Genomic DNA, 27,561 nt, shown 5'->3' with positions numbered 1-27,561 from the left:
ATAAATAAATAAATAAATAAGAGTGTTCAACTGCTTTCTAGGGACTCTGTCAGTAATGAGCCCAAAGAATCACTTGTCTCCCCCTTATGCCAACCCTGCCTCTTTTGGCTCACCTGTGGGTATGGTTTTGATGTCGAATCTGTAGCTTGCATTCTTCCTCTTGGAAGAAGCACACTGAGATGTTAGCTCTCCCTGCCCCTATTGGCTGCCCCTCTTTCCAAGCTTTCAGTTGTCTCTCCAGTCTTTACCACTGTGTCCTTGGTTGGCACCCCAGTCTATTAGTGCATATCACCTGCTAAGCCAGGAGTACTACTGCTGGGATATTTCTAATTTGTATTTATTAGACCTATTTGTTATATTTTGTAACTTTGTAGTATATTGTGTTGTTTAATTTAATGTATCTAATTACTGTTCTTGTCTTGGAGCAACTGTGACCATATAATTTCCCTGGAATTAATAAAGGATTATCATGATGATTTTGATACGTCAAAGATGGATCTTAAGACATATCCTTGATTGCTGGTAAATTACGATTTAAGTGTACTGCTGTCAATGTCATAGTTTTAGAATAATTATGAACTTCAATTAAACAAGTTTAAATATTCAATAACTACAATATTTACAAGAATACTGTAAAACAAATTAATTGAATTAATATGTGCTATATTATCACTCTGGTGTTTTCCTCTTCAGACACAGGCGATAGAATGAAAGATAACAATGAAATGGTTGAATCCTGAAATCAGTTAAAGTTAAACAGTTTCTCGATTCTGCCTGTAAAGCCAACGCGTGTTTCAACTGTCTAATTATTGGTACTCCCGTTGGAGAAACTCGGGTCAAAAATATGAGATAATGTCGGAAAGAAAACTGATTCTATCAGAGGAATCAAAGTGTGCGGTTTAGCAGCACTCATGGTCTGTGTGTGAACTGCAGACAGACAGGGAGGGGGTTGCAAAAGCGGTGCGCAGTTACGGTAGTAGCTAAAGACTGTTTTCACTCAATTTCCCAGTCCACAAGATTGTGAAACTAGCAAACAGTGAAACTCAATCTAAATCCAAGTTCCGTGTGGACGTTTCTCTCCGAGGTGAGTTTCTTCGTTTACTCTCTTTACTTTGGGTGGTTTTATCTGAATGCCTGGCTTGTAAACACGGTGTATACACTCCGTACATTGGATGAATCTTCCGTGTGGACTGACTTGAATTACGGCAGCAGCAGGGACGTAATTCTGTTTACTTCGAAAAAATAACTGCTAGTATGTTAATTATTTTAGCTAGTCCTATCGCCCTCAATTACTTTCATCATGTTAACTTACTGAATATTTTCATGGATAGACAGCTGAGTTCAACATTCTGTGTTCTTTATTTTTTGTATCCTTTCAACTTCTCGGCTGGAAAAGACGGATAGCTGCTCTATTTAGGTCGAACTACAACAACTGTAACAACAAAGTTTATAGTGGCTTTGTTTTACTTAAAAATATCAGGATATGTCGTTTACGTTGGGCCTCTCTGGTATAAATTATTCTGAAAAGTAGTGTTTGTCAGATAGGTTTGTTTTTTGTCAAATTTTACATTTATAGCTTGAAATACCCTGGTACATGTAAGAAAGCTGTTGTAACTTATGCTGTTTATTGTTCAACAAGATCAAGATATTCCCTCGGTGTGCACAATTATAGTGTTTACAAAATAAGTTTGATGTGAATGTAAAGGGTATATGAAAATAGAATAACTGCAGTAGTTAAATATTATTCAGGATCCACATTGCAACGTTCCCATGCTGGTGCAAGTTCAGCTACACCCGATGAGTAAAAGAACTACTTTGAAATAAATTAGGCTAAGATAAGCAAGGAGGGTATTTAATATGGGATATGAGCTAATTAGGAAACGCTTATCAGTGATATTTTAAAATGATAGCTTAGTACAATTTAGTAAGCTGGATCCAGAAGACAGAAAAAATAAATCTTGTGAACTAGCTTTGATGAATTACAATGTGATTTGTCATAAAGCTTCATTGTTTATTAATGCTATTTTCCCATCTAGACTCCACCAGGGCTGCCGTTTGTCTTGTAAAACTGATTTCCCCCCCTCTTTGTCAGTAATTTCATTCATGTTAACATGTGTAAACTGACTTAAATTTTGGGAAAAGGATTAGAATATGATGGTAACTGAAATTCTACTTTGTGCTATATATATGTATGTAGATTAGATGGTAGATGGACTGATTTTTATATAGCGCTTTTCTACTTCCTATATACAACATGCCACATTACCCATTCACACAAGCACTGTCTTCTATGCTTTTAAGTGCTTACTGACTACCATTCACGCACTTTCATACTCCAATGGATGCATCGGAGAGCAACGTGGGGTTACTATCTTGCCCAAGGGTAATTGGCATATTTGGGATAAGCCAGAGTATTTTCTGAGAAACTGTTAATGGATTTAAAAATGACATTTACCTGTTCAAAACTAATTATTCAAGTTAAACATAGGCAAATCAGAAGTGGCATTAGGGCTGTTCGATATAACGATATATATCGGATGACGATATAAAAACGTCTATCGTTTCATTTTACGCTATCGTTTGTTTCGTGGTGTCGCAAAATAAACTGTTTACGGCAATATTTTTTCATCGTTCTGATGGTCACTGCACTGGCTATATTAATTTCTTAAAGTTCTCTCTTTCTCTTATATTTAATGTAACCACAATACAGACGGACAAAATAAACTGAATCACGTGAAAGAGCAGATTATTTACGGATGAGAAGTAAAAAAGAGCCGCCAGGTGCTAAAAAATAAACCTTAGACTCAAATGTTAGAACAGGGTTTTCCCCGCAGCACGCTGTGTAATAAATACTCACAAAGAAAACGGAGGCCGTTACAACTTATGTCTAGAAATGTATAGTTTCATGCATCTGTTAAAACACTCGACTTCAGCTACATGACGCGCAGCTGGAAACAATTTCCGCAAGTCGAGCTGCCCGAGATTCACAGAATTTACAGAAAATGTTACATTTTTGTGATTTATATCGTTATCGGACGATAGAATTCTTATATCGGAATATGAGATTTTGGTCATATCGCACAGCCCTAAGTGGCATTGCATTGCGTTAGAAAAAAATAAATACCCCAGTACTGCTGTAAAGTAGTCCTATTTACTATTTACCTTGGCAGATAAGATAAGATAAACCTTTTAGTCCCACAAGTGGGAAATTTGTGGTCACAAGTTAAGTGCAGTAAAGATTAAGAAATAAAACAATTGAATAGAATAAGATAAAAAAAAGAACATACTATACAAAATAGAACAAAATACTATATAAATAAAAAAAATACTGTACAAAATAGAATAAAATACTTTGTTATATTGGGAAGATTGCACTTGGTACTATTGCACATAGGAAGACAGAGCGAAAAGTTACCTGTGTGTATGGGATATGTGTGTCTGCACGTGCGTGGTCACCCACAGAGACCATGTTGTAGATTTACTGTTAAGGTTAGTGTTATGGCAGGCAGGATGTTACCCAAATGCAGGACTCAACACACACGGGGATAACTCAAAGAGGCAGCTTTATTTGACAAGGCATGGAGACATGAGGGAAAAACAGAGTCCACAACATTGAAAAAACAGTTCTGGGGATCGCCTGCGACGAGACAGTTCAGGAGGCCGACTGCGTTGAAGACGGCAGCTCCAAAGCAGGTCCGGAGGCCGACTGTGTGGGAAGCAGCGGTGGTGCAGAAGGGACCCTCCAGGACCCCAACAGGGAAGAAAATGGGAGTGGAAATCTTCAGGTGACCTGGAAGGGGGCTGGTGTTGGTGTGGTTAGGTGGTTGGATGTGGACATGCAGGCAGTGCAGGATGTAGATGGGCAGGCGTGTTGACCTCTGGCAGAGATAGAGCTGAACCTGGTGGCGGAGCAGAAGCCGAAGGCAGCTGAGCAGGTGGCAGTGTGGCAGCCGCAGGCAGTTGAGCGGACTCTCCAGAGCCCCCAGCAGAAACAGGCGGGGGTGTGGAAGCCACAGATGGCTGGATTGACTCTCCAGAGCCCCCAGCAGAGACAGGTACAGAACCAGACAGTGTGGAAACCTCTGGCCAAGCAGAACCAGGACCAGACGGTGTGGAAACATCTGGCTGAGGTGGAGCTGGCTGGAGCTGCATAGGGCATGCAGCCGTCTCAGAATGCAGCAAGGTGCAAGTGAGGCCCGAGGATCGCCTCAAAGGCATTAAGTCCAACAGATATTGTCCTTACGTCCAAGACATGGGAACCTCACCTCACCGGGCTCTGAATCCCTGAAAAGGTACCTCTTTCGGGCTGAGTCCGCTGGGTCCATGTCTTGGTTGCGTCGTTCTGTCAAGGTTAGTGCCGTGGTAGGCAGGATGTGGACCCAAAGGCAGGACTCAACACACACAGGAATAACTCAAAGAGGCAGCAATATAAAACACAAAACATAACCTAAGCCGTGAGTTAACTAGAACCACTCAGGGAAACGAGGAAAACAGGGAGAGACACACAGCAACATGATGGTAACAAGGGCAGAGGAAAACACAGGGCTTAAATACACAAGGGAGTAACGAGGGAATGAGACAAAGGAGAAGAGCACAGCTGGAAGTGGTCCCACATAACGAACGGGGAGGAAGCAAAACTGAAAACACTGAAAAAACTGAAATAGGACCCAAGACTGTAAAAGTAAAACAAGAAACAAGAGACATTCACAAAGACACGGACTAGACACTAAGACATGAAACCTAGAGCATGGGAAGGCGTAGAAACAGAAACCTAAAGACTATGTTATGGTCCTGTGTCTGTGTCTCAGTGTTTTGCGTATTATTATTGTAATTTGTTATTTCTAGTGTTTAACCCTCTCAGGCTCAAATTAAACTTTTTGTTGGTAATGCACAACCAAGTCCTGCAGTGGTATTTCTGAGTTAAAAAAAACTTATAAAATATGTATGTGGGGTAATCAGGTTGTTAGTTTTTAACTGTTGCAAATCGGCAACGCCTGCCTTGAGAGGGTTAATATAGATTTGGTTCAGTGCCTCTGAGTTTTGTCTATGGATTTCCTATTTTACTTTGAAGGTCTGTGTCTTATGTTGATGTTTCTAGTTTTGCGTCTACCTGGTCCCGTCAGTTAATTTGCATTAGCTGTGTTCCCCTTTTGGTCCTTGTTCCCCGTGTGTTTGCCTCTGTATTTATAGTGTGTTTCCTTCAGCGCTCGTTGTCGTGTCGTACCACCGTTCCTGCCTGTGTGTTCCGTTCATGTGCCATTTTGAGTTTTGCATTTCGCCAGCAATAAACCTGTGGTTGTTTTGAGTTCACTTCTGCCTCCACGAGTCCTGCACTTGGGTCCTTTTTCCTGCCTGCCTACACACAGACCATGGCAAATATGAAACACACAAGGAGAACAGTAAGGAAAACCAAATCTATGAATAATACTAAATCAAAGGATGTTAATTATTCAAAAAACAGATCCAGTACGGTGACATTTACAGTGATTTAGTGTGGCACTTTAATTAATTTGGGGGTACAGGACATTTTGAACAATAGTGAATGATCACATCTTTTAAACTTCATATCCCAAGTTTGCATTGCAGCATTCCTATTTTAAATATTCTCCAAACCCAAGTTAGCTAAAAGATCGTCTGTAAAAGTTTTGGCCAGTTTTGTGTTATAGAGCAACTTTTTCAACAGTCTGTCAGATTTGTTGCAATGTTAGTGATGGAGAAGACTTCTTTGCTTGTACCGAGTTAGTTTGATTGAGAGAGATGAGTCTGCAGCTCAATCGGAAACTATTCTGATGATGAATGAATTTACTGCAGTCTTTTGCTTAGTCTTACTTAAACCTTTATTGTCAGCTTCAAGAATGAATTCTTTGGCATGGGTCATTGCTCTGTCTCATATTACATCTGCTGTTTTAAAGTTCTCAGTGAATACTATTAAGGGAATTGGGCCAATATGCATGAATGGTTTCATCTTTCATTCCTGCCTGTGGCTATCTAGCTGTACAATTCCTCCATCTAAAGCACAAGTACGCACTGCAATAGTTGCAGAGCCTTAATATCTGCATATCGTCTACAGAGAAAATAACAAAGTCAATATGATAGATTTTTATAATTGTAATTATATATTATTTGTATTCATTAATACTATTTTGTAATATTTTGTTACTTTATTATTTATAGAATTATTTAATTTAATTTAGTTTAGTTAGTTACTGTTCTTAATGTCTTGAAGCAACTTTGACCACATCATTTTCTCTGATAATAAAGTATTCGGATTCTGATTGTGATATAGGGCGCTTTGGAAAATAGGGCACAGGGTTAGAATACAGGAAGATTAAAGCTTGTGTATTGGATCAGAGGTGTAAGTGTGGGAGGGAAGGGGGTTGCTGAGGGTGGAGATATGTTGTTGCTCTGTGCCACAGCCAACATGCCACTTTTCCAGCTGGATTGGAGTCAAACAGAGAAGGAGATCATCAGGATCCTGTCTATCTGTTTATGCATATTAAATTATATTTCCAGTTTACTAGAGAGGTGGTCATACAGACACTTTTTTAAATGAATTTGAATTAGGTGGACTTGTGTTGAAAGTTTGGTGGGAGAAAAAGCATAATCATGTAATAAATCATTGTCCTTTAGGAGGGTCATTGACACGCGATTAATCCAACCCGATATCACAGCACAGGGTGTAATAGGCATTCTGGTCCACCATGTCCATTTCATGCTTTATCTCTCCAAAGTGTGAAATGGACACACATGCAGAAGTTGCAGTATTAGCAAGGGGAGATAATATATTTAAAGCCAAGACATTGCAAGAAAGGTATGAAGTACATTCCAGGGCCCTTAATCAATAAACAATTAAGCTAGGTGGCTAATATGTATATGCATGTGAATGTGTTAGTAACGTCTGCTTATTTTCACGTTGGCTTCTGCATGTGTGTCCATTTCAAGCTTTCTCTCTTCTCTTACACATTTTGCTGTTTTACTGGACTAATTAACGATGTGTGTCATCACATTAGTCTAGCTGTAAAAAATAGATTGGGTAATTACCACCAGAGTATTCCATCAGTGAAAACATCATATCATCAGGCCTATTGAGGTCACCTGATGCAAAAAAGGAGTGACGATTGAGGCACCTGGGAAACAAACTCAAGACTACATTGTAGCATTGCATTGTAGGTGGCTAACAGTTGATGTCATAACTCACTCCCCCTGTTCAATTATGGTTATTTATATTGGACATAGATGGCCTCTTTTACGCTTCTCTGTCCAAAATGTGAATTTTGGCAGCCTTTTGTCCTGTTGAGGTTGCAGCACTGCACAGGCATTAAATGATCTTCTCTCATGGTTCAGTGCATGATCTTTTAACCAAATTTATTTCTACGCACTATGGGACAGTGTTTGATATTCTCTGTTGTGATGTTTGGATTCTTACAGTCTTACACTAAGGTCAGGCTCTGCACGGTGCATGCACTGTATATAAAAAAAAGCGTGAATACAAAATAAAAGGATATAAATAGGATAAATAATATAACAAAGAAATCAAATGTAAGAATTGTGTTTCAAAGTCAAAGTCAGAGTAAACTTTATTGTCATATCCGCTATATACAGTACAGTATGTAGGGAGACAAGACGACGAGGCTCCAGTTACATTCTGTGCAAAAGACAAACAAGAAATATAAGAAGAGTAAGAAATAAATATACACTTTAAGACTAAGGTAAAAGGATCAATAACAATTTAAATTTACAATTTACAGTTTGAATGGTTTAAAGAGACCTTGAAGTGATTTAAAGTGACCAGTGTGGCAGCTTGTAAACATGAGCAGAATTCCTGAGAGTAAGGATTGTCCATAGAGCAGCATCTGCATTACAAAGGCAGTGGTATGTGGAGTGCAATAGAGGCAGTTAACGGTTTGTGTGGGGGTGTGGGGGGGGGGGGGGGGGGAGTGGGAGAGCTGGTAGTGAGTTCAAGAGCTTGATGGCTTGTGGGAAAATGCTATCTTGAAATCTGAAGGATTGGGTCCCGATGCTGCGACAGCGTCTGTCAAATGGAAGGAGAGAAAAGAGTCCATGTGAGGGGTGTGAGGGGTCAAGAATTAGGGCTGGGCCATATTATACCGTTCACGGTAATACCGGTATAATGTTAGGCTACGATAGGAAAATGAAATATCGCGATAGAATATGAGTAAAACGCGCATGCGCAGTGCCTTTGTTTTCATACGCACATGGCCGATTGTTGAGTGAAACAGATGAACCAGAATTGGTTTGTAAAAATGGTGCAACTTCAGTGATGTGGAACTGGTTTGGTGTTTGTCCGTCAGATACACGACAAAGCACATTTTTTTGCAGAACATGCAAGCGGCCGTCGGACTAAGATGCCCTTAAATCTGGGAGTAATCTGGGTCCTAAACTCCGTATGCTTCAGGTCAAACGAACACTGCAGCATCACTAAGAGTTAAAAACTGTCTAAGGCTACGTTCACACTGCAGGCGAAAGCGCATCAAATCCGATTTTTTGACCCTATGCGACCCATATCCGATCATGCTATGACAGTGTGAACGGCGCAAATCCGATATTTTCAAATCCGATCTGGGTCACTTTCGTATGTGGTACTGAATCCGATACATATCCGATGTTTTAGAAAGCGACTGCTGTTTGAACGGTCAAGTCGCATTAAATCCGCCTTTTACGTCACCGACACAAGACTGAAGCCAATTATCAGCGCCAGAGAAGCGCCCGAGAAGACATCGCGAACGTTTCCTGGCCATCCAGTGTAGATGTCAGTGAAACTGTTGGGAAGACAACGTAAACATTTTATTTGTACTGTATAATCTGCAGATTCTGACAGAAATCTACAGCTATCCTTTGAAGCACCGCTCCTCTCTTAAACGGCAATAAGGATCATTATTAGGTTATTTACATTATTATGTAAATAACAAAATAACTTAAAGCAAAAATTGGGAAACGTGAAGACCGAAGTCTTTATATTAAGGGCCATCAGTCAAACAATACTGTTGCTCTGGGTCTAAACAGAGCGCGTTGTGTGTGACATCTTCTTTTGCGCATGCGGGCCGCTTTGAGCGTTCACACTAGAGAGCGTTTGCTGTCGCATTTTATTTGTAGTGTGAACGAGCAGACAAAAAAATCGGATTTGATCAAAAAATCGGAACTGAGCATTAAGACCTGCAGTGTGAACGTAGCCTAAATTCTTTCATCTTTAATAAAACGATCAGCATTGCTGCTTTACCAGGTGTAACTATGAAGTTTAACTTCCAGGCATCCATGAAAACAAAATGTATTACATTTAACGGAGTTAGAAGCTAGCAGGAAGCTAGCGGAAGTTAGCTCGCTAGTTTCGCTAGTTACCTAAGCATGATATTGCATGTTCTGACTGAGAGATTTCTGAAAAAAATCAAACGTACAGCTCTGCTATCACTTCCAACATAAATGAAGACAGGAAACTAAACAGCAGTGACGTTTGTAGGGTTACTGAAGTTGGGCTAGCTGGTATATAATGATGTGCTACGTGATCGCTAGCGACACAGCTATGTTAGCATAACATAAACAGTGAAGCTGGAGGACAAACACTAACACTTTTCCACTTATAAAAGTTAACGTTAAGGTTCCTCATGGTTAGAGACAAATGCAATCGCATGGCAGGATGCTGTAAAAGGACCAATCTTCAGTCAGGAGAACAACTGAGATAATCCATCCACAATACGAGGTTAGTCATTAATATACTGCAACAACATGGGAATAGAGCAGCTGCCAGAGAATTCAACATTAATGAATTAATGGTACAGAAGTGGAGGAAGCAAGAAGAATGAGTTTAATAAAGTTTGATTTATCTGACTGCTTTGTTTCGCTTAATGTGCCTTATAATCCCGTGCACCTTATGGTCCGAAAAATACGTACTGCACACTGCAGTTTAATGTTGCAAAGCACCTCTTTTTAACTTCAGTGGATATTATACATGGTTATGCTCAGGATATGTCAGCCCATTTCTACTGGAAATGCCTTTTGGTTAAACTTTCAGCAAGGAATTTGCATTTGCACTGTTACATTTTTATAAAGCTTTAATGTACATAAAAACCAGCTTCTTGTTTAAGTGAAAATAAATGATAGGTTGTCTTTTTGCGCTAGTAATGTTGTGGAGTTGTATTTTGTCTCGCATCAATTATATCGTCAGTTATATCGTTATCGCAAATTTTCAAATATATATCGTGATAAATATTTTTGGCCATATCGCCCTGCTCTATCAAGAATGATGCAGGAGGCCTCACTGATGCAGCTCTTGTGGAAGATGTCCTGTAGCAGAGGGAGAGATGTTCCAATGATCTTGGCAGCTGCTTTAACAATCCGTTGGAGCTGGCCGAGATCGCCGACTTTGCATTTGCCGAACGACACGGAGTTGCAGCTGTCAGAACACTCTCTATGGTGTCCCTGTAGAGCATGGTGAGGATGAGAGGAAGAAGGTTGGCCTGCTTCAGGTGTCTCAGGAAGTGGAGGTGCTGCTGGGCCTTTTTGGTGATGGAGGTGGTGTTGGTGGTCCAGGTGAGGTCTTCTGAGATGTGAACTCCCAGGAACTTGATGCTGTTAACAGTCTCTACTGTGGAACCGTGGATGCTGAGTGGTGTGTGGGTGGAGCGAGTCGACAATCATCTCCCTGGTTTTGTTCACATTCAGTGACAGGTTCTCGCTGCACCAGAACGCCAGCTGCTAAACCTTTGCACGTCGACTCGTTGTTGCTGCTCACGAGTCCAACCACGGTTGTGTCGTCAGCGAACTTGATGATGTGGTTAGAACTGTGTAGGGCGGTGCAGTCGGTTTAACATAAATAACTGACATCTCATTGTCTCATTCCAACTTACCGATTTCAAGCAGTTATCTTTTTTCTTTTCTGTTGAAACAGGCTTTCTGTTGAGTGTTTTTTTATTGATTAATAATTTTATCTTAAAGCTACTTGTTAATCTTACTGTGTTTTATTTAATCTTTTGTATTTTTCTATTTTGGTACCTAGCATTCTTGTTTTTTTTTATCTTTTGTGTATGGCACTTTGTGACTGCCTGTCTATGAAAAGTGCCTAATAAATAAACTTTACTTATCTACTTAGTTATCCATTTGCTGAATCATATCTATCTCTTGCTAACAACTTTTTTACGTGTTTTCAGACATACAAAATACTACCGTGTCTTCACTCGAGCTCAACTTTTGACCAACTCTGCAGTGATGCATTTTGTTTACATGCCAGTTTAGGGTATTATTTTAACAATCTCAGAGATAACCTTCTTGGCACTGTGTCCTATTGTTACACAACAGCTTTGATGACATGTTCTCATGTACAATCTTGAATACCGAAAGATGAATGTCCTTTAGACACCACACATTATTGCTATAACTATGGAAGCAAATACCCGATGTTCCATTGGGAGCTTTGTGTTTTCATATAGCCACATTTAAAGTATTTCCACGGCACAAAGTAGAATACAGCCAAGAGAAAAAAAGGAAACACCTTCTTTTAGACATAAACTTGTATCTGTTTATCATACACTCGGGTTTTATGCATATGTGCACCTTCTTACAATTGGTCAGTTTATTGTGCTCTTCTGTTTTCTTAGGTAATATAGTATATAATATCCATCCATCCATTCGCTTCCGCTTATCCTTTTCAGGGTCGCGGGGGGTGCTGGAGCCTATCCCAGCTGTCATAGGGCGAGAGTATATAATATTGTATGCTATTTTCATTCTCATGCTTATGTTTTTATCTGCACTATTTATTTAAATAAATACTGTTACATCTGGCCTAACATTAACGATAGAAGGTTCTTATGCATGACTGCCCTCAGGATTAGCCAGCAGTGCATTAGGCCCTCGTTTCTGCATGAAAAAGCACAAATTTTCGGCAGCGACTAAGCTGATTATAATGCTTTATAATGCTTTCTCTTCGCGACTACATGTGGATGATACTTTTCAGATTGAAACAGACACTTGACAGCACATAGTTTCTGGTATTTTCCTCCAGGACATACTTGTTAAGGTTTATGTTTCTTCGTAACTCTTGAAAAAAGCATCTTTTTAAAAACTTAAACTATTTTTAACCCAAGCTGACTCATCTTTGCTTGACATTCTGGCACAAGCAAGCAAACAAGTAAACTCCTGTAACGTTAAAACAAGCAAATAAACAAGGGAAGCGCACAAAACAAACAAACCTTTTGATAATTTGTCTTTAAGGAAAAACAAAACCTGAAGGACCTCTTCATTTTAGTAAGGGACGGGGTTACTGGACCGCCAACCTGGAGCCAGGCCTAGGGGAGGTCCTCAGGAGCAGGGCTGGTATATATGGAAATAAATCTTGAAAATGATTTGAGAAAAAAAAATTCAAATCAGTCGATATTGATACATATCACAATATAAATTAAATTGTTATTTATGCCATGTTTAAAGGTTAATTTTGATTTTAAATAATATTTATTTTCTGTCATATGTTGAACATGATAAATGTGCTGTAGTACATTGTGTTACCATGTTTTCAATATAAACAAAAGTGACTTTTGGTGACTTTTGGACCCTCGGCTGTCTGTTAAGGTGTAAAGTTTGGCAACGCTGTTGCTTGAGTATTTGTTAACATTTTCTTTTCTCATTTTGTGTTTTATCTCACTCACACACCTAAAATCATGGTGTGTAAGGCTTCAGTAGCTTAACCATTAGTAATGTGCTTCTGCTGGTCAATCCTCCTACACTGTGTACATCACCCTAGCCTGATATGGCTGTAGAGGGTCTGGGCTCCACCACTCTGGACCTGCCCTCTTTGACAGGTGGTGTACAGGGGTGCAAACTCAGCTCAGTGAATTCAAGCATAGTACCATTATAGGATGCCACTTTTGCATCTTGCCAGTCCAGTTGTGAAATTTCCTTGCCACTAAATATTCCCCAGTCATTTGTTGCTGCTCACAAAGGAGGATCAGCGTATGCTGAGGCACATAGTGTGTGCACAGTAGGGCTGGGCCATATTATACCGTTCACGGTAATACCGGTATAATGTTAGGCAACGATAGGAAAATGAAATATCGCGATAGAATATGAGTAAAACGCGCATGCGCAGTGCCTTTGTTTTCATACGCACATGGCCGATTGTTGAGTGAAACAGATGAACCAGAATTGGTTTGTAAAAATGGTGCAACTTCAGCGATGTGGAACTGGTTTGGTGTTTGTCCGTCAGATACAGACAAAGCACTTTTTTTTTTTGCAGAACATGCAAGCGGCCGTCGTTATTGTCGTATTTGTCGGACTAAGATGCTCTTAAATCTGGGAATAATCTGGGTCCTAAACCCCCCTCTTCAGGTCAAACGAACACTGCAGCATTACTGAGAGTTAAAAACTGTCTAAATTCTTTCATCTTTAATAAAACGATCAGTATTGCTGCTTTACCAGGTGTAACTATGAAGTTTAACATCCAGGCATCCATGAAAACAGAATGTATTACATTTAACGGAGTCAGAAGTTAGCAGGAAGCTAGCGGAAGTTAGCTCGCTAGTTTCGCTAGTTACCTAAGCATGATATTGCATGTTCTGACTGAGAGATTTCTGAAAAAAAATCAAACGTACAGCTCTGCTATCACGTCCAACATAAATGAAGACAGGAAACTAAACAGCAGTGACGTTTGTAGGGTTACTGAAGTTGGGCTAGGTGGTATATAATGATGTGCTACGTGATCGCTAGCGACACAGCTATGTTAGCACAACATAAACAGTGAAGCTGGAGGACGAACACTAACACTTTTCCACTTATAAAAGTTAACGTGAAGGTTCCTCATGGTTAGAGACAAATGCAATCGCATGGCAGGATGCTGTAAATGGACCAAACTTCAGTCAGAGATAATTCATCCACAATACAAGGTTAGTCATTAATATACTGCAACAACATGGGAATAGAGCAGCTGCCAGAGAATTCAACATTAATGAATCAATGGTACAGAAGTGGAGGAAGCAAGAAGAATGAGTTTAATAAAGTTTGATTTATCTGACTGCTTTGTTTCGCTTAATGTGCCTTATAATCCCATGCACCTTATGGTCCGAAAAATACGTACTGCACACTGCAGTTTAATGTTGCAAAGCACCTCTTTTTAACTTCAGTGGATATTATACATGGTTATGCTCAGGATATGTCAGCCCATTTCTACTGGAAATGCCTTTTGGTTAAACTTTCAGCAAGGAATTTGCATTTGCACTGTTAAATTTTTATAAAGCTTTAATGTACATAAAAACCAGCTTCTTGTTTAAGTGAAAATAAATGGAAGGTTGTCTTTTTGCGCTAGTAATGTTGTGGAGTTGTATTTTGTCTCGCATCAATTATATCGTCAGTTATATCGTTATCGCAAATTTTCAAATATATATCGTGATAAATATTTTTGGCCATATAGCCCTGCTCTAGTGCACAGGTCTTCAACTTTGTCAAGAGATGACTGTTCTCAGAAGAGTTAAAATTGTTAAAGCTACAAAGTGTGGGTCAACAGCATATGAATGGGGTGCCACTCAAATTCATATGCGTATAGGCAGTGTTGGGGAGTAACGGAATACATGTACCATATTTAAATATTGTATTGTATTTAAAATACAAAATATGAGTAACTGTATTCCGTTAGAGTTACCGTTTAAAAAGGTGGTATTTAGAATACAGTTACTTTGTTGAAATAAATGGATTACTCGGCGGTACTTTCCTGTTTCATATTGTGGCGGGTCAGGATTGTTTGGGTTTGTTTGGCATCTCTGTTCTGTTGTTCCAGGTGGCAGCGTTACGGTTGCCATGGTTACAGGGTGACGCTCTCTCTCTGTGTTTCCTGGGTGAAAGAGCGCCTTTTTGTTGTTGTTGGTGTGGTAAGCTAATAGGCAGAATGCTACAGGCATAGCTCTAAAGAATGTAGCCTGATGGGCAGTGTAGTCCGTGCTGCAGGGAGAATGGACTGCCGTACCCGTAATGTGTCTGTGAGCGAGGGAGGGAGAAAAAGGAAAAGTACGAGCTGTCACCGAGCAAAAACGGGAGCTGGAAGCATGTAAATATAATAATAACCACTGCAGCCAAAAAGAGTGCCTGACGAGCCCAGCTGTAAGTAAGCTATTAAGACTCGACTGTACACAGTGTTCGTGTTTTCCTCCGAAACAATAAGTTCCGTTGGAGCAGCCTTTCAACGCCTCTCTCTGTCTCTCGCTAGCAAACTTGACCCAGACAACAAAGTAAAGGTAGTTTTCGGCTACAAGCCCGACACGGAACCCGACGTATTAGCCAGAGGTCCCTTTACTATGGTTCAGAGCCGCGAACCTTCAGTAATAGTAATAAATCACATTCATGTAGTTGTAAACAGCATGATAATATATTAAGTAATCCAAAGTATTCAGAATACGTTACTCCCATTGAGTAACGTAACGGAATACGTTACAGAATACATTTTGGGGCATGTATTCTGTAATCTGTAATGGAATACATTTTAAAAGTAACCTTCCCAACACTGCGTATAGGGATATGACGAAAATCTCATATCCCGATATAAGAATTCTATCGTCCCGATAACGATATAAATCACAAAAATGTAACATTTTCTGTAAATTCTGTCAATCTTGGGCAGCTCGACTTGCGGGAAGTGTTTCCAGCTGGGCGTCATGTACCTGGAGTCGAGTGTTTTAACCGATGCATGAAACGATACATTTTTAGACATAAGTTGTAACGGCCGCCGTTTTCTTTGTGAGTATTTATTACACGGCGTGCTGCTGGGAAAAGCCTGTTCTAACGTTTGAGTCTAAGGTTTATTTTTTAGCACCTGGCGTCTTTTTTTTTTTTTACTTCTCATCCGTAAATAATCTTCTCTTTCACGTGATTCAGTTTATTTTGAAAAGTCTCAATAGGATCTTGAGCTTTATTGTGAAAGGTTTATGTGGAACATAAACAAGCGGACATGCGATGGTGTTACCGTCGTTGTTGCTAACGACAACACATAAAAATAGGCGCTTGTCCGTCTGTAGTGTGGTTAAAGAGAGAACTTTAAGAAATTAATATAGCCACTACAGTGACCATCAAAACGATGAAAAAATATTGCCGTAAACACTTTTTTGCAACACCACGAAACAAATGATAGCGTAAAATGAAACGATAGACGTTTTTATATCGTCATCCGATATATATCGTTATATCGAGCAGCCCTATATGCGTATGAAGGCAGTGTATATTAGGTATATTACAAAAAGAAAGGATATTTTGTTTTTCATACTTTGATGAAAATCCTTTGGCCTCAATGACTGCCTTAGTCTAGAGCTCAAATGAATATCACGAAATGCTGTATTTCTTTTCTTGAGATAACCTGCTAGGCGTTTACTGCTGCCACCTTCAGTTGCTGCTTTTTGTGGCTTTCTTTGTATTCTGTTTTGTATTGATTTGGTTATTTGGGATCAGGTGACTGACTTTGCTATAAAGAATATCTCATTTCTTTACCTTAAAAAACTCTTGTTTAGTTTAATGTATGTGACTGGTATGTGTGCTTCTTGTGTACAAACATTGACAACCACAAGACAAAGAAAAAGGCTGCATAGATTAAAATAACCCTATTGCATATGAGAAATGTTGTGCAGGATAGGAAAAATAGAAATGGTCTGTCAAAATCTAGTAAAAGGTCTGGTATAAAGAATGGCGTCTGTGTCATGATCGCGGTCCGCCTATTGGTAATCCAGGCTATATAGTATCTGTGTATTGAAAGCTCATGCAGAGCACCATGGGACTCCACAGATGTACTTTACAGATATGAGCACTCACAGAAGCATAACACATGACCTAAATACTATAATGGCGAATGTTCAGCGGGCAGTGTTGTGGCTCAGAGCACAAGTTCATTTTTGTATGTTCATGATCCGCCTCATTGCACAAAGGTAATACAGCTAGAGTTTTTGATGTTTTCACCTTCAGAGTCAGAGAGTCTCAAAGTGCTATTTCTATTTAATAAGCTAAATGTGCAGGCTGTAATCTCTTTTTGTAATTTTCTAAGTTGAGAGTGCGACAGGTGAAAGCAAAACTGAACATGACGCACACCAGACAGGAGGCTATCGAAGAAAAACAGGAAGTACAGGGAACACACACATTGACACACAGACTGATGGAACCCAGGGAACAGAGGAAGGAGAGAGAGAGCGAGGGACGAGAGAAACCAGACACACACACATCCAGAGACATGACTGGGCAAACAGGGAACTAGACAAACACGAAGACAATACTGACCTAACTGGGTGAATGCTGAGGGAAGGACACAGAGACAAGACAAAGACGTGAACAGGACCAAATAACAACTTAGACGAGAAATACTGAAGAAACCCAAACTAAACTAGGAAACATAAAATACACAGAGAACTCCAGAACACAGTAAATTATTGTAATATTGTGTACTTATTTATTACATTTAAATTAAATAATCAAAACATAAATAATGGGCCTTATGTGGCATTAACCCGTAGTGACACACACTAGATGACCCTGTGCAGTCCCTTCCCCGAGGCCTCCAGCTATCACTACTGCTATTCTTTTAATCATCTCATTTTGGGTTCCTGACATCCATCTCACTCACATGTCGCAGTTTACTTCATCATTGCCGCCTTTAAGAACCTTTTTGCTTGATTAAGCAACTTTTCATACCCCATTAGTAATGTAATCAATAAACAGTATTAACAATTGTAAAACAGAAATAACATACAAACATTTATTCATAATACAGGCATTACATCTCTTTTAATAATTTTCCCTTTTCAACTTAAGAAATTCAGCTTGCATGGATTGTGCATGAGAAGGATGTTTTTTTCTGGAGTGAGCAGGTTGCAGGTTTTCCTCCCCTGACCCCTGTGAAAAGTGAGGGCTTGGCATTTCTTGTTTTTTGTACTCAGTTTTGAGTTCCTACAAGTTTGCACAAAAGCTTTGTTGTCTAGCTGTGAGCGAAGAGCCTCACTGTGACTGCCAAGGCTTCTTTGTGTGCATGGGTCTCTGGCTGAACAGACTCTTCAGCAGAATCAACAGGAATGTGGTCTGGGAGAGAATTCCCCCCTTTTTTAATTCAGTTTCACCTGGCAGCAGGGAGCCATTCAAATGTTACTATGGTGCATTGGCACTCTTTTCAGCCTCTGTCAATCAGCCTCCGAGAGTAGTGACATAGGCCTGTGAGCTTTCTTTGCCATTCCACCGTTTGTGTGATCTTATTTTAATTTTTTGGGGAAGTTTCAAGGAAACTTTCAAACCTCCAAGTCTTATAACAGACTGCATGGTTTCTACAAATCTATGTTGCTTATGGCAGCGGTCCCCAAACGTTTTTGCGCCATGGTCCGGTTTAATGTCAAACAATATTTTCACGGACCAGCCTTTAAGGTGTTGCGGATAAATACAACAGAATAAAATGATATGACCAAGACAAAAACTGTGGTATTTTGTAAATATAATAACAAACGCAAATTCACTGTGTAATTGTGTAACTTTATTAGTAGCGTCCTCCTGAAATGTGCCAACTAAACTGAAAGTAACATCCTCCTCTTTGCCCCTTAATGCTCTCTGGTTGCTGTGGTAACACATAAATATTTCTTTCAAAATAAGACACACAACTACACCACGGGAAAAGACCCAGGGAAACCAAGTTAGCAATAAAAACCCTGAAAACCATAAATTTCACACCTAAGCCTCAACTCTCACAGCCTGGTACCAAACGACTCACGGACCGGTACCAGTACGTGGCCAGGGGGGTTGGGGACCACTGGATTATGGGTTATCAGTATTACTGACTAGATGGAGATTTTGGGTATAAGTCCTGCTATGTTAAAGAGAAGCATCTCATGGTCATGTCAAAATTCCTACTCACTCCCATCTACATCTAGAAAAAACAACAGACGCATTTTGAGCAGAATCAGGCAGATGCCTACAGATAATTAAGCCATTTTCTGTCCCTCTTACTGACCACCTCCCCAGCAGACATCTAACTGATAGTCATCACAGTGCTGTAAAAGGTCCTTTGCAATGTTCTGCACGCCCCAAACGACCTCAGCTTGTCCAGCCGATAGGGCCAACTTTGCCCCTTCTTTTCCAGAGTATGAGTGTTATGTGACCAGTTCACTTTATTGGATTTCGTATTGTATTTGAAGTACAAAATATAGAGGGTAAAGAGAAAGAGAGGGAGCAATGTTCCCTGAGGGGGCCCCGTGCTGCATACCACCACCTCACAGACATAGTCCTTAATGTACTGTGGTTTGTTGGTAAGGAAGTCGATTGACACAGTCATTGTTTTTGCAGACTTTTCTTTCCTGTCTTCAATTAGGATAGAGTTTATTCATTAGGTAGATCAGAACTCCATCATATAGAAAATCTGTTGAGGGAATTTAACCTTTGAGTTCCAAAGCAGCATACAAGAAACATAAAGGATTTAGTGTCTCTGTAAAGAGGAGTAGGCCAAAATCTCTCCTTGGCTGTGTGCAAATCTGGTGACTAAGAACAAGAAAAATCTTACCGTTGCGCCACAATGTTTTACTTGAGGATCAAATATTTATTTCCCTCATGGACATCTACATCAATTTGTAACTTTAATTGAATGTGTTTTTCTGGATTTTTGGTTGTTACTCCATCTCTCAATTATTGGAAACTACCATAAATATGAGAGATTTTAGCAATTTCTTTGTAAATGAGCAAACTTACAAGTACAGTAGGGGATCAAAAAATGATTTCTCCCACTGTATCGACATGCCATAGCCTGAGGGACAGCGAATGACCCAATTATACACACAAACATGCATGTTAAAAAGATATCATACACATTAAATAACTTATAGGTGCCCAGTTGTGCAAAGGTTTAGTGATATTAAAACTAATGATGTCAGGTGGAATGAACTGGCAAAAGAAAGCTATGTACCGCCATATTTTATGTGTGAGTTAGGCTAAAAAGTTAGTGTCTCTCTTCTCTGGATTTAGCCATGCAGGCCTGTGGTGCATCGGTCCTGTTGATCTCTTCTGTGCCATGTTATCTCATTCTCTGCTGTTTCCTGTAATGGAAAAAAGAAATAAAATAGGACTGTCATCATAGATAGACTTCAGGAATCAGATGGACCATGCCTCTTCCTCTGTGGAATAGAGCTGTACAATCAGTGCTGAGTGGAAATGCTGTTTTACTCTCTCTCACTTCCTGTCTAAAACGTAGGTTACAAGCTTGTATATTGCTTTTATGATGTCCATGTAAAAAGAAATCATCACAAAGTGCAATAATTTTACTGATCATGTTTCTTTGTGTAGTGATACATTTCTCTGTTGTTGAGGTTAAGGTTACAAAGATTTTTTTTTATATTTGTTGTCATCTCCAACATGTCATTTCTTGTGCCACCTGTAGCACAGAAAAACGTTCTGGCTTCCAGGGTTTGCTGTTCTCTTATGATTGCATGGACAGCTTAACTTTAAGAGGCCAATAAGTGACAAAAGAAAACCTTCAAACAAGTTATGACTGTTAACATTGCATTGTTTGTCCACCAGAAGGCAACGTCTCTGTTGCTATTTAAGCAAATACAACAATCAGCTGACCTGAGCAGAGTTGGCTTGCAAAGAAGTAAATAACTACATGTAACAAACATTGAAATGTTGTAGCAATCTGTTTGTTGTGTATGACAGAAAGAAAAAAAGTTTGGAAGATCAGATTTTTAAATTAGACACAGAAAGACATGAGACGTGTGATACAAAATGTTGGTGTTTTCTCCCCCTTTTTTCGCCCTTTCCCCTTTCGACCCAAAGTGCTTGCTCATAGAGGGTCATATGATTGTTGGGTTTTTCTCTGTATGTATTATTGTAGGGTCTGCTTCACAATATAAAGTGCCTTGAGACAACTGTTGCTGTGATTTGGCGCTGTGTAAATAAAATTGAATTGAATTGGCCGGCTGTTAATTTGTGGTTTGCTTGTTAGACCTTGTGAATTATGCTCGTTGCAGCTCTGACTTAAGCGCCGATAAACACCTCACAGATGATATGATATAATTTTCTACCAGAGGACAGAGTTTATGCAAGGGCAAAAGCCTATAGCATAGGATTAGGAATTTTAGGTTTCTGACCCAATTCATATTCCAAACAATTCAATTCTGTGTTGTTTTTATATTTACTTCACCACCAGCACCAGCCATTAGTAGGACAAATTTGGCTTAGAGACAGTTAACAGTAAAGTTTCAATTTGGAGGCATTTACTAAAACACTTGTATTTGTACGTTGTTTATGACATGACTGACATGACTAAAATCATCAAATAACATCTCATTGGCATAACTCTCTCCCTTGTTCATTTACTTTCTCTCTTATCATGTTTGGTCAGAAACATTGAATAATGTAGAAGCTAGAGGGATGTTGGTTTAGTGAAACATCTGCTTGCAGTAACATAACATTTTGTCATCAACTCAGTTGTTATTTCGCTTGAGTTTTCTCTTATCACCTTCAAACACGTGTGCAAGGAGGAACAAGGAGAGTAAGTAGTATGACTTTAAATGACAGCAGCATAATTACTCAAATGACTTTCGTTTAATTTATGTCTGGCATGTTGCCATTTATTTTACTAGTAAAGAGCAGTAAATTTATGTTATTTAATGTATTTGTTATATTTGATTTTACAGAGATTTGCAGCTGCTTAAGTTGAGACTGGTCTTGGCTTACACATAAAATTATTTCCAAACTCTTCCTTACAGTAAGGACTGTAGCTTATTTATTTAACATTGATATTAAATCTGTACTTGGTATTTGTAATACCAAGCCAAGGTATTGGTATTGGATTGTTTTTATAGGAATCCACCAAGCCTCCATTGCTCACCTTCAGCTTGTGCAAAATGCTGCTGCTCGATTTTTTTTTATCTAGTGCAAGCAAGCGGGAGCACATCACTCAGATTTTAGCTTCAAGTGTTTTACCAGTCCATTTTAAAATTGTTTTATTTGTCTTTAAGTCTCTCTAATGGTTGTGCCCCATTTTATCTGTCTGAACCGCTGCGCCCACATGTCCTGTCTCTTGCTCTCAGGTCAGCAGACCAGATCCTTTTGCTTGGTACAAAAATGCAACACAAACTCAGAGGTGACAGAACTTTTGCAGTTGCAGCCCCAAAATTATGGAATTATTTACCATTGTACATCGGGCAGGCTGTTTCGAAATGACGTTTAAAAACACAGTTTTACTCCCTGACTTTGACCCAGTGTAAGGTGTTGACTGTGTTTTTTAGCTACTTTTTATGTCCTTTTTTATTGTTTAATCTCTACAGCTCTTTTGTGTTTCTATATCTTTTACCTTCTTTTTATGTAAAATACTGTATGGATCAGTGCAGCCCTATTTAATTTTTTTAAATCAGATTTATTGTGTGACTTTCTTTCCAGTGACATATGTAAAGAAAGTTAATTTAAGTAATGTTTGAAAACTTAAATATTCATTTAGTTTACAGCTGTTTGAGCTAGTTTCAGTGTGTATTAAGGGCTTGCTTCTCAGCAAACCAGTCATTAAATTATCAAATTTGACCCCTGTTTTGGGGTTTTACGCTCTCACTAGATTATTTCTGTTCAACTCACTTGATTCTACCAGAAATGTACATAGGCCAAGAAACCTGAAGAATAGTGGTGTCACTGTCTGGTTTTCCTGGTTGATAACCTGCTATGGCTTGTTTCCAGTTCTCTTCCAAACAGCTGTCAGGATGAAGAGGAGGAACCCTGGTAGTGTGAAGAGGTTGTAGAACAAAACAAAAGAACAGAAGAATAAACGGCATCCTCTTGGGCTCTTCTTTGGGACTTCTGTCTGCACTGGCGCTCACTATGAGTTAGAGCATGTCATAGCCCATTTCTACAGCTGCTTTTTGGAGACAGCAGCAACCACAACTGGAGACAGCACCCTGCTTCATGAACCAGCGGGATGCAGCGGAGGTCCTCGCACTCTCCGAGCGCCTCCTCGTAGCTTCACACAAAGGACAAGTTGACAGTGTGGTCCAGCTTATCAACAAAGGCGCAAAAGTAGCCGTTACCAAGGTAAGTGATACAATTATGTACACTACCAGTCAAAAGTTTGGACACAGGACTATTTACATTGTAGATTCTCACTGAAGGCATCAAGACCACGAATGAACACATATGGAATTATGTAGTAAACAAAAAAGTGTGACATAACTCAAAACATGTTTTATATTTTGGATTCTTCAAAATAGCAACCCCTTGCTTTGATTACTACTTTGCACACTCTTGGCATTCTCTCGATGAGCTTCATGAGGTCGTCACCTGAAATGGTTTTCCAACAGTCTTGAAGGAGTTCCCAGAGACGCTGAGCACTTGTTGGCCCTTTTGCCTTCACTCTGCAGTCCGTATAATCCCAAACCGTCTTGATTGGTTTTAGGTCTGGAGACTGTAGAGGCCATGGTGCAGCACTCAATCACTCTCCTTCTTGGTCAAATAGCCCTTGCACAGCCTGGAGGTGTGTTTGGGCTCATTGTCCTGTGCTATTCAGTTATATTTTCAAATCCATCTGCATCTGTGCAGGGGCTGCTGCACAGATGGTGTGACCAAATCCTTTTCCTGAGCTGGGACTAATGAATGCTGGTAAGCTAAGGATATCTCAAATGGGAAGAGTTCTGTACCAGATAACATTAGTGAGTTGTGACCATACGCTATCCAAGATAAGTTTAAACTCCAGGAAGACAGAATAATAGTGGACCTATTAACTATGGAGACCATTTGATTTGAATCAAAGGTGAAATCAAATAGACCAATACGGCAAGGCCGGGATGGTCCATTTGGTAAAGTAAATCCGTTGGGCATCTTTCTTTGCCTTTAGACAATAATTCTGATGGCAAAAGAACCAAACGGGACAGGCAAAAAACAAACAAACAAAAAAACAAACTATGGAGACCAGTAATATCTCTACATAAGGAGGTAAGCAAGTGACAAAATCTAATCAAAACCTGCAACACCTGCTGGATAAGATGGTTATTTCCCAGTGTGAAGTCCTAACATTAAGGCCTTCCAGTTACCCCCTTCCACAAAGGTTAGCCTGACTTTCAGCAGGTTGCATTTTCCAATATCATAATTACATGGAACAGGTGTTAGAAGCCGGGAAAAGTAACTATAGGGGCAAAGCTTACTTTCTTGTCCTGAATATTGGAACAGGACTGGACTGACATCGGAGTCTAGAGGCATTTAACTCCACAACTAAAGTTTGAACTAAAGTTTGGGGTTGGGTTAGACCAGGATGGGTGCTGGTGTGAAACGCTCCTTAAATTTACGGAAGGCAATGTCGATTTCTGTGGACTGAGAGATGGGAACTTTGGGAGAGATGAGTTTGGTGAGTGCAGTATCTGTCTGAGTGAAGTTATGGAGGGTGGTTGGTAGTGGCCACTCATCCATAGCCTTGGTCTTCTCCAGGTCTGTCTTCACCTGCATCAACAGATATTCCAAAAATGTTACACATGAAATTCTCACTTTTCAGTTTTCATGTACAGCCTTTGGGGGACTTGGTTTATATGACAGCAGTGTTTACTGAGAGATTTGAACAAGACCTAAATATTGTCAAGATATATGAAAGCAAACATGTCCAAGAAATAACTTAACACATGGTTTTTAAGAGCCATGTTAGTCAAACCAAAAGACATCAGTAAATACCCAAACTGTCCTAGGGGAGTGTTAAAAACAGTTTTCCACCCATCATTCTGTGAGTCTAAGCAGGTGGTAGGCAAGTCCAGTTTTATGAAAATGTTGGCTCTGTGTAATGGTTTGAATGCTGAGCTGATGAGAGGGAGTGGGTATTTATTTTTAATGGTGATCTGCTCTGATTAACTCCATGTTAATCTATACAAGGTCTTAAGCTTATTTTACACTAGTACCTACTCGGCTTGACTCGACTCAAGCTGAGATGGTATACCTTCTGCTAAGTCTATGGCTTGTTGTTAGACTTGGGGACCACGATCTTGGATTTTGTGCAGCCATTTCCTTCACTTTTGGGTTTCAAAAATGTTGGTTTTTGATTTCTATATAGGAATCACACTCACGAATCATCGAGTAACGCGATTGACTGGGCAATTTATGGCATGGAGTCTGTTGACGTCACATTTTTGGATGGACTCAATTCACTTGGAACCTATCAGAACAGGTGCTAAAAAAGTACCTGGTACCAAGTGGTACCCCTTAATGGAAAACCCTAAAAACCCAGTCAAATCAAGTTGAGTCAGGCGAAGTTGAGCCAAGTAGGTACAAGAGGAAAAAGGCATCGGTGTCATGTTTTTTGGTTTGGCAATAAAAAAAACCCTAACAGTAACCAGAGCAGAAGATGGCTGGATGATTCTTGCTGCTAAGCATTTCCGTGTATTTTTCCATGGCCTCTCTTTCTGGCTGAGAGAGGTTGTATAAACTACTGGTGGGTAGTGTGACTCCTGGTAGAAGGTTGATGGCACAGTCAAATGGGCAGTGTGGCGGCAGAGACAGAACTTTGTCCTTACTGAACACCAGATGTATCAGAATCAGAAAGGGGTTTATTGCCAAATGTTGAGCAGGTTTACAACATTAGGAAATTGCTGCGGTGCTTCAGTGCAAACATAGTGTCATAAATAGCACTTAAATAGTGTCATAAATAGCACTTAAATAGACATGAAAAAATAAAAGTAGGGATAAGAATTAAAAGTGCTACGTAGAAAGATATGTGCATGAGCTATACATGAGATATATACATGAGAATAGGAATTAAGAGTGCTACGTAGAAAGATATATACATGAGTGCAGGTGGTGATCAGTGCCAAACATGGAATGATGCAGTGACACAGCGTAGGGTCATGTGTTAGTGGTGGGAACAGTCATATGGTTATTGTTCATGTGTCCAACAGCAGAGGGGAAGAAACTGTTCTTATGGCGAGAGGTTCTGGTGCGAATGGACCGGAGCCTCCTGCCTGAGGGGTGCAGGTCAAACAGACTGTGTCCAGGGTGAGAAGGGTCAGCTGAGATCCGAGCTGCACGCCGCAATGTCCTGGAGGTGTACAGGTCCTGCAAAGATGGGAGTCTGCAGCCAATCACCTTCTCAGCAGAGCGCACAACACGCTGCAGTCTCTGTTTGTCCCTGATAGTGGCTCCAGCGTACCACACGGTGATGGAGGAGGTGAGGATGGACTCGATGATTGCAGTGTAGAACTGCATCATCGTCCGTGTTGGCAGGTTGAATTTCTTCAGCTGCCTCAGGAAGTACATCCTCTGCTGGGCTTTCTTGATGACGGAGGTGATGGTGGGCTCCCACTTCAGGTCCTGAGTGATGGTGGTACCCAGGAAGCGGAATGAGTCCACAGAGGTGATGGGGGTGTCAGTCAGGATGATGGGGGGGAGTGGAGCTGTGTGCTTCCTGAAGTCCACAATAATCTCCACTGTCTTCTGGGCATTCAGCACCAGGTTGTTGTGGCTGCACCAGGACACCAGACGTTCAACCTCCCTCCTGTAGGCAGACTCATCCCCGTCAGAGATGAGCCCAATAACGGTGGTGTCATCTGCAAACTTGATTAGCTTGACAGACTGGTGGGTGGAGGTGCAGCAGTTGGTGTACAGGGAGAAGAGCAGAGGAGAAAGAACACAGCCCTGAGGGGAGCCGGTGCTGATGGTCCGGGAGTCCGAGACATTCTTTCCCAGCCTCACATGCTGCTTCCTGTCCGTCAGGAAGTCAGTGATCCACCGGCAGATGGGATCAGGCACATTCATCTGGGAAAGCTTGTCTCGGAGATGGTCTGGAAGGATGGTGTTGAAGGCAGAGCTGAAGTCCACAAACAGGATCCTGGCGTAGGTTCCTGGGGAGTCCAGATGCTGCAGGATGAAGTGTAGGGCCATGTTGATGGCGTCGTCTACAGACCTGTTGGCTCTATATGCAAACTGCAGGGGGTCCAGGAGGGGGGCCGTGAGGGTCCTGAGATGGGAGAGAACTAGGCGCTCAAAAGACTTCATGACCACAGATGTCAGAGCCACGGGTCTGTAGTCATTTAGTCCAGTGATCCTAGGTTTCTTGGGGACAGGGATTATGGTGGAGGACTTGAAGCAGGCAGGCACATGACATGCCTGCAGTGAGGAGTTGAAAATGCCAGAAAACACTGGGGCCAGCTCGTTTGCACAGTGTCTGAGGGTGGCAGGAGACACGCCGTCTGGGCCGGGAGCTTTCCGAGCATTCAGGTTCTTAAACTGCTTCCTCACATCTGCTTCATGAATATGAAGAGTTGTGGTGGGAGGAAGTGGTGTGAAATCCTCTTTTGTGTGGGGTGAGGAGGGGGGTGTTGTAGGTGAACAGTTTGAAGGTGGTGATGGCTCTATGGAGGGGGGAGAGGTGGGGGAATTAGTGTCCAAAGTGCCTCTATTGTTGGGGCCGTTGGAGGTGTGAAGGCTGCCTGATGGCTCGTCAAAACGGCAGTAGAAGTCGTTAAGGGTGTTGGCTAAGAGCAAGTCATCAGTGGAGTGGGGGGTTTTAGGCTTGTAGTTTGTGATATTCCTAAAACCTTTCCACACAGAGGCCGAGTCATTCTCTGAGATCTGCTGCTGCATCTTCTCAGAGTGCTGATGTTTAGC

The 27,561-nt window shown here is 40.6% G+C and overlaps 1 protein-coding gene across 4 annotated transcripts in view; it reads left to right on the top strand.

Annotated features, from left to right (window-relative positions):
* Positions 1-927: 927 nt before the first annotated feature.
* ankrd6b (ankyrin repeat domain 6b) overlaps positions 928-27,561 on the top strand; it is an 80,573-nt gene continuing 53,939 nt past the window's right edge. For 2 of the 4 annotated variants that reach the window (XM_026194167.2, XM_026194166.2), the window contains exons 1-2: positions 928-1,084; positions 22,666-23,016. In XM_026194167.2, the coding sequence (XP_026049952.1) occupies positions 22,891-23,016 (126 nt within the window). In that variant the 5' untranslated portion in view covers positions 928-1,084; positions 22,666-22,890. Of the gene's footprint in view, positions 1,085-22,665; positions 23,017-27,561 lie in introns of those variants that run through there. The other 2 variants (XM_026194165.2, XM_026194164.2) reach the window with 1 other exon arrangement.

The sequence above is a fragment of the Astatotilapia calliptera genome, chromosome 15 (assembly GCF_964374335.1).
Source record: "Astatotilapia calliptera chromosome 15, fAstCal68.1, whole genome shotgun sequence".
NCBI lineage: Eukaryota > Metazoa > Chordata > Actinopteri > Cichliformes > Cichlidae > Astatotilapia > Astatotilapia calliptera.
Note: the sequence above shows the minus strand (reverse complement) of the source record. Positions and strands in the feature narration are given on the sequence as shown.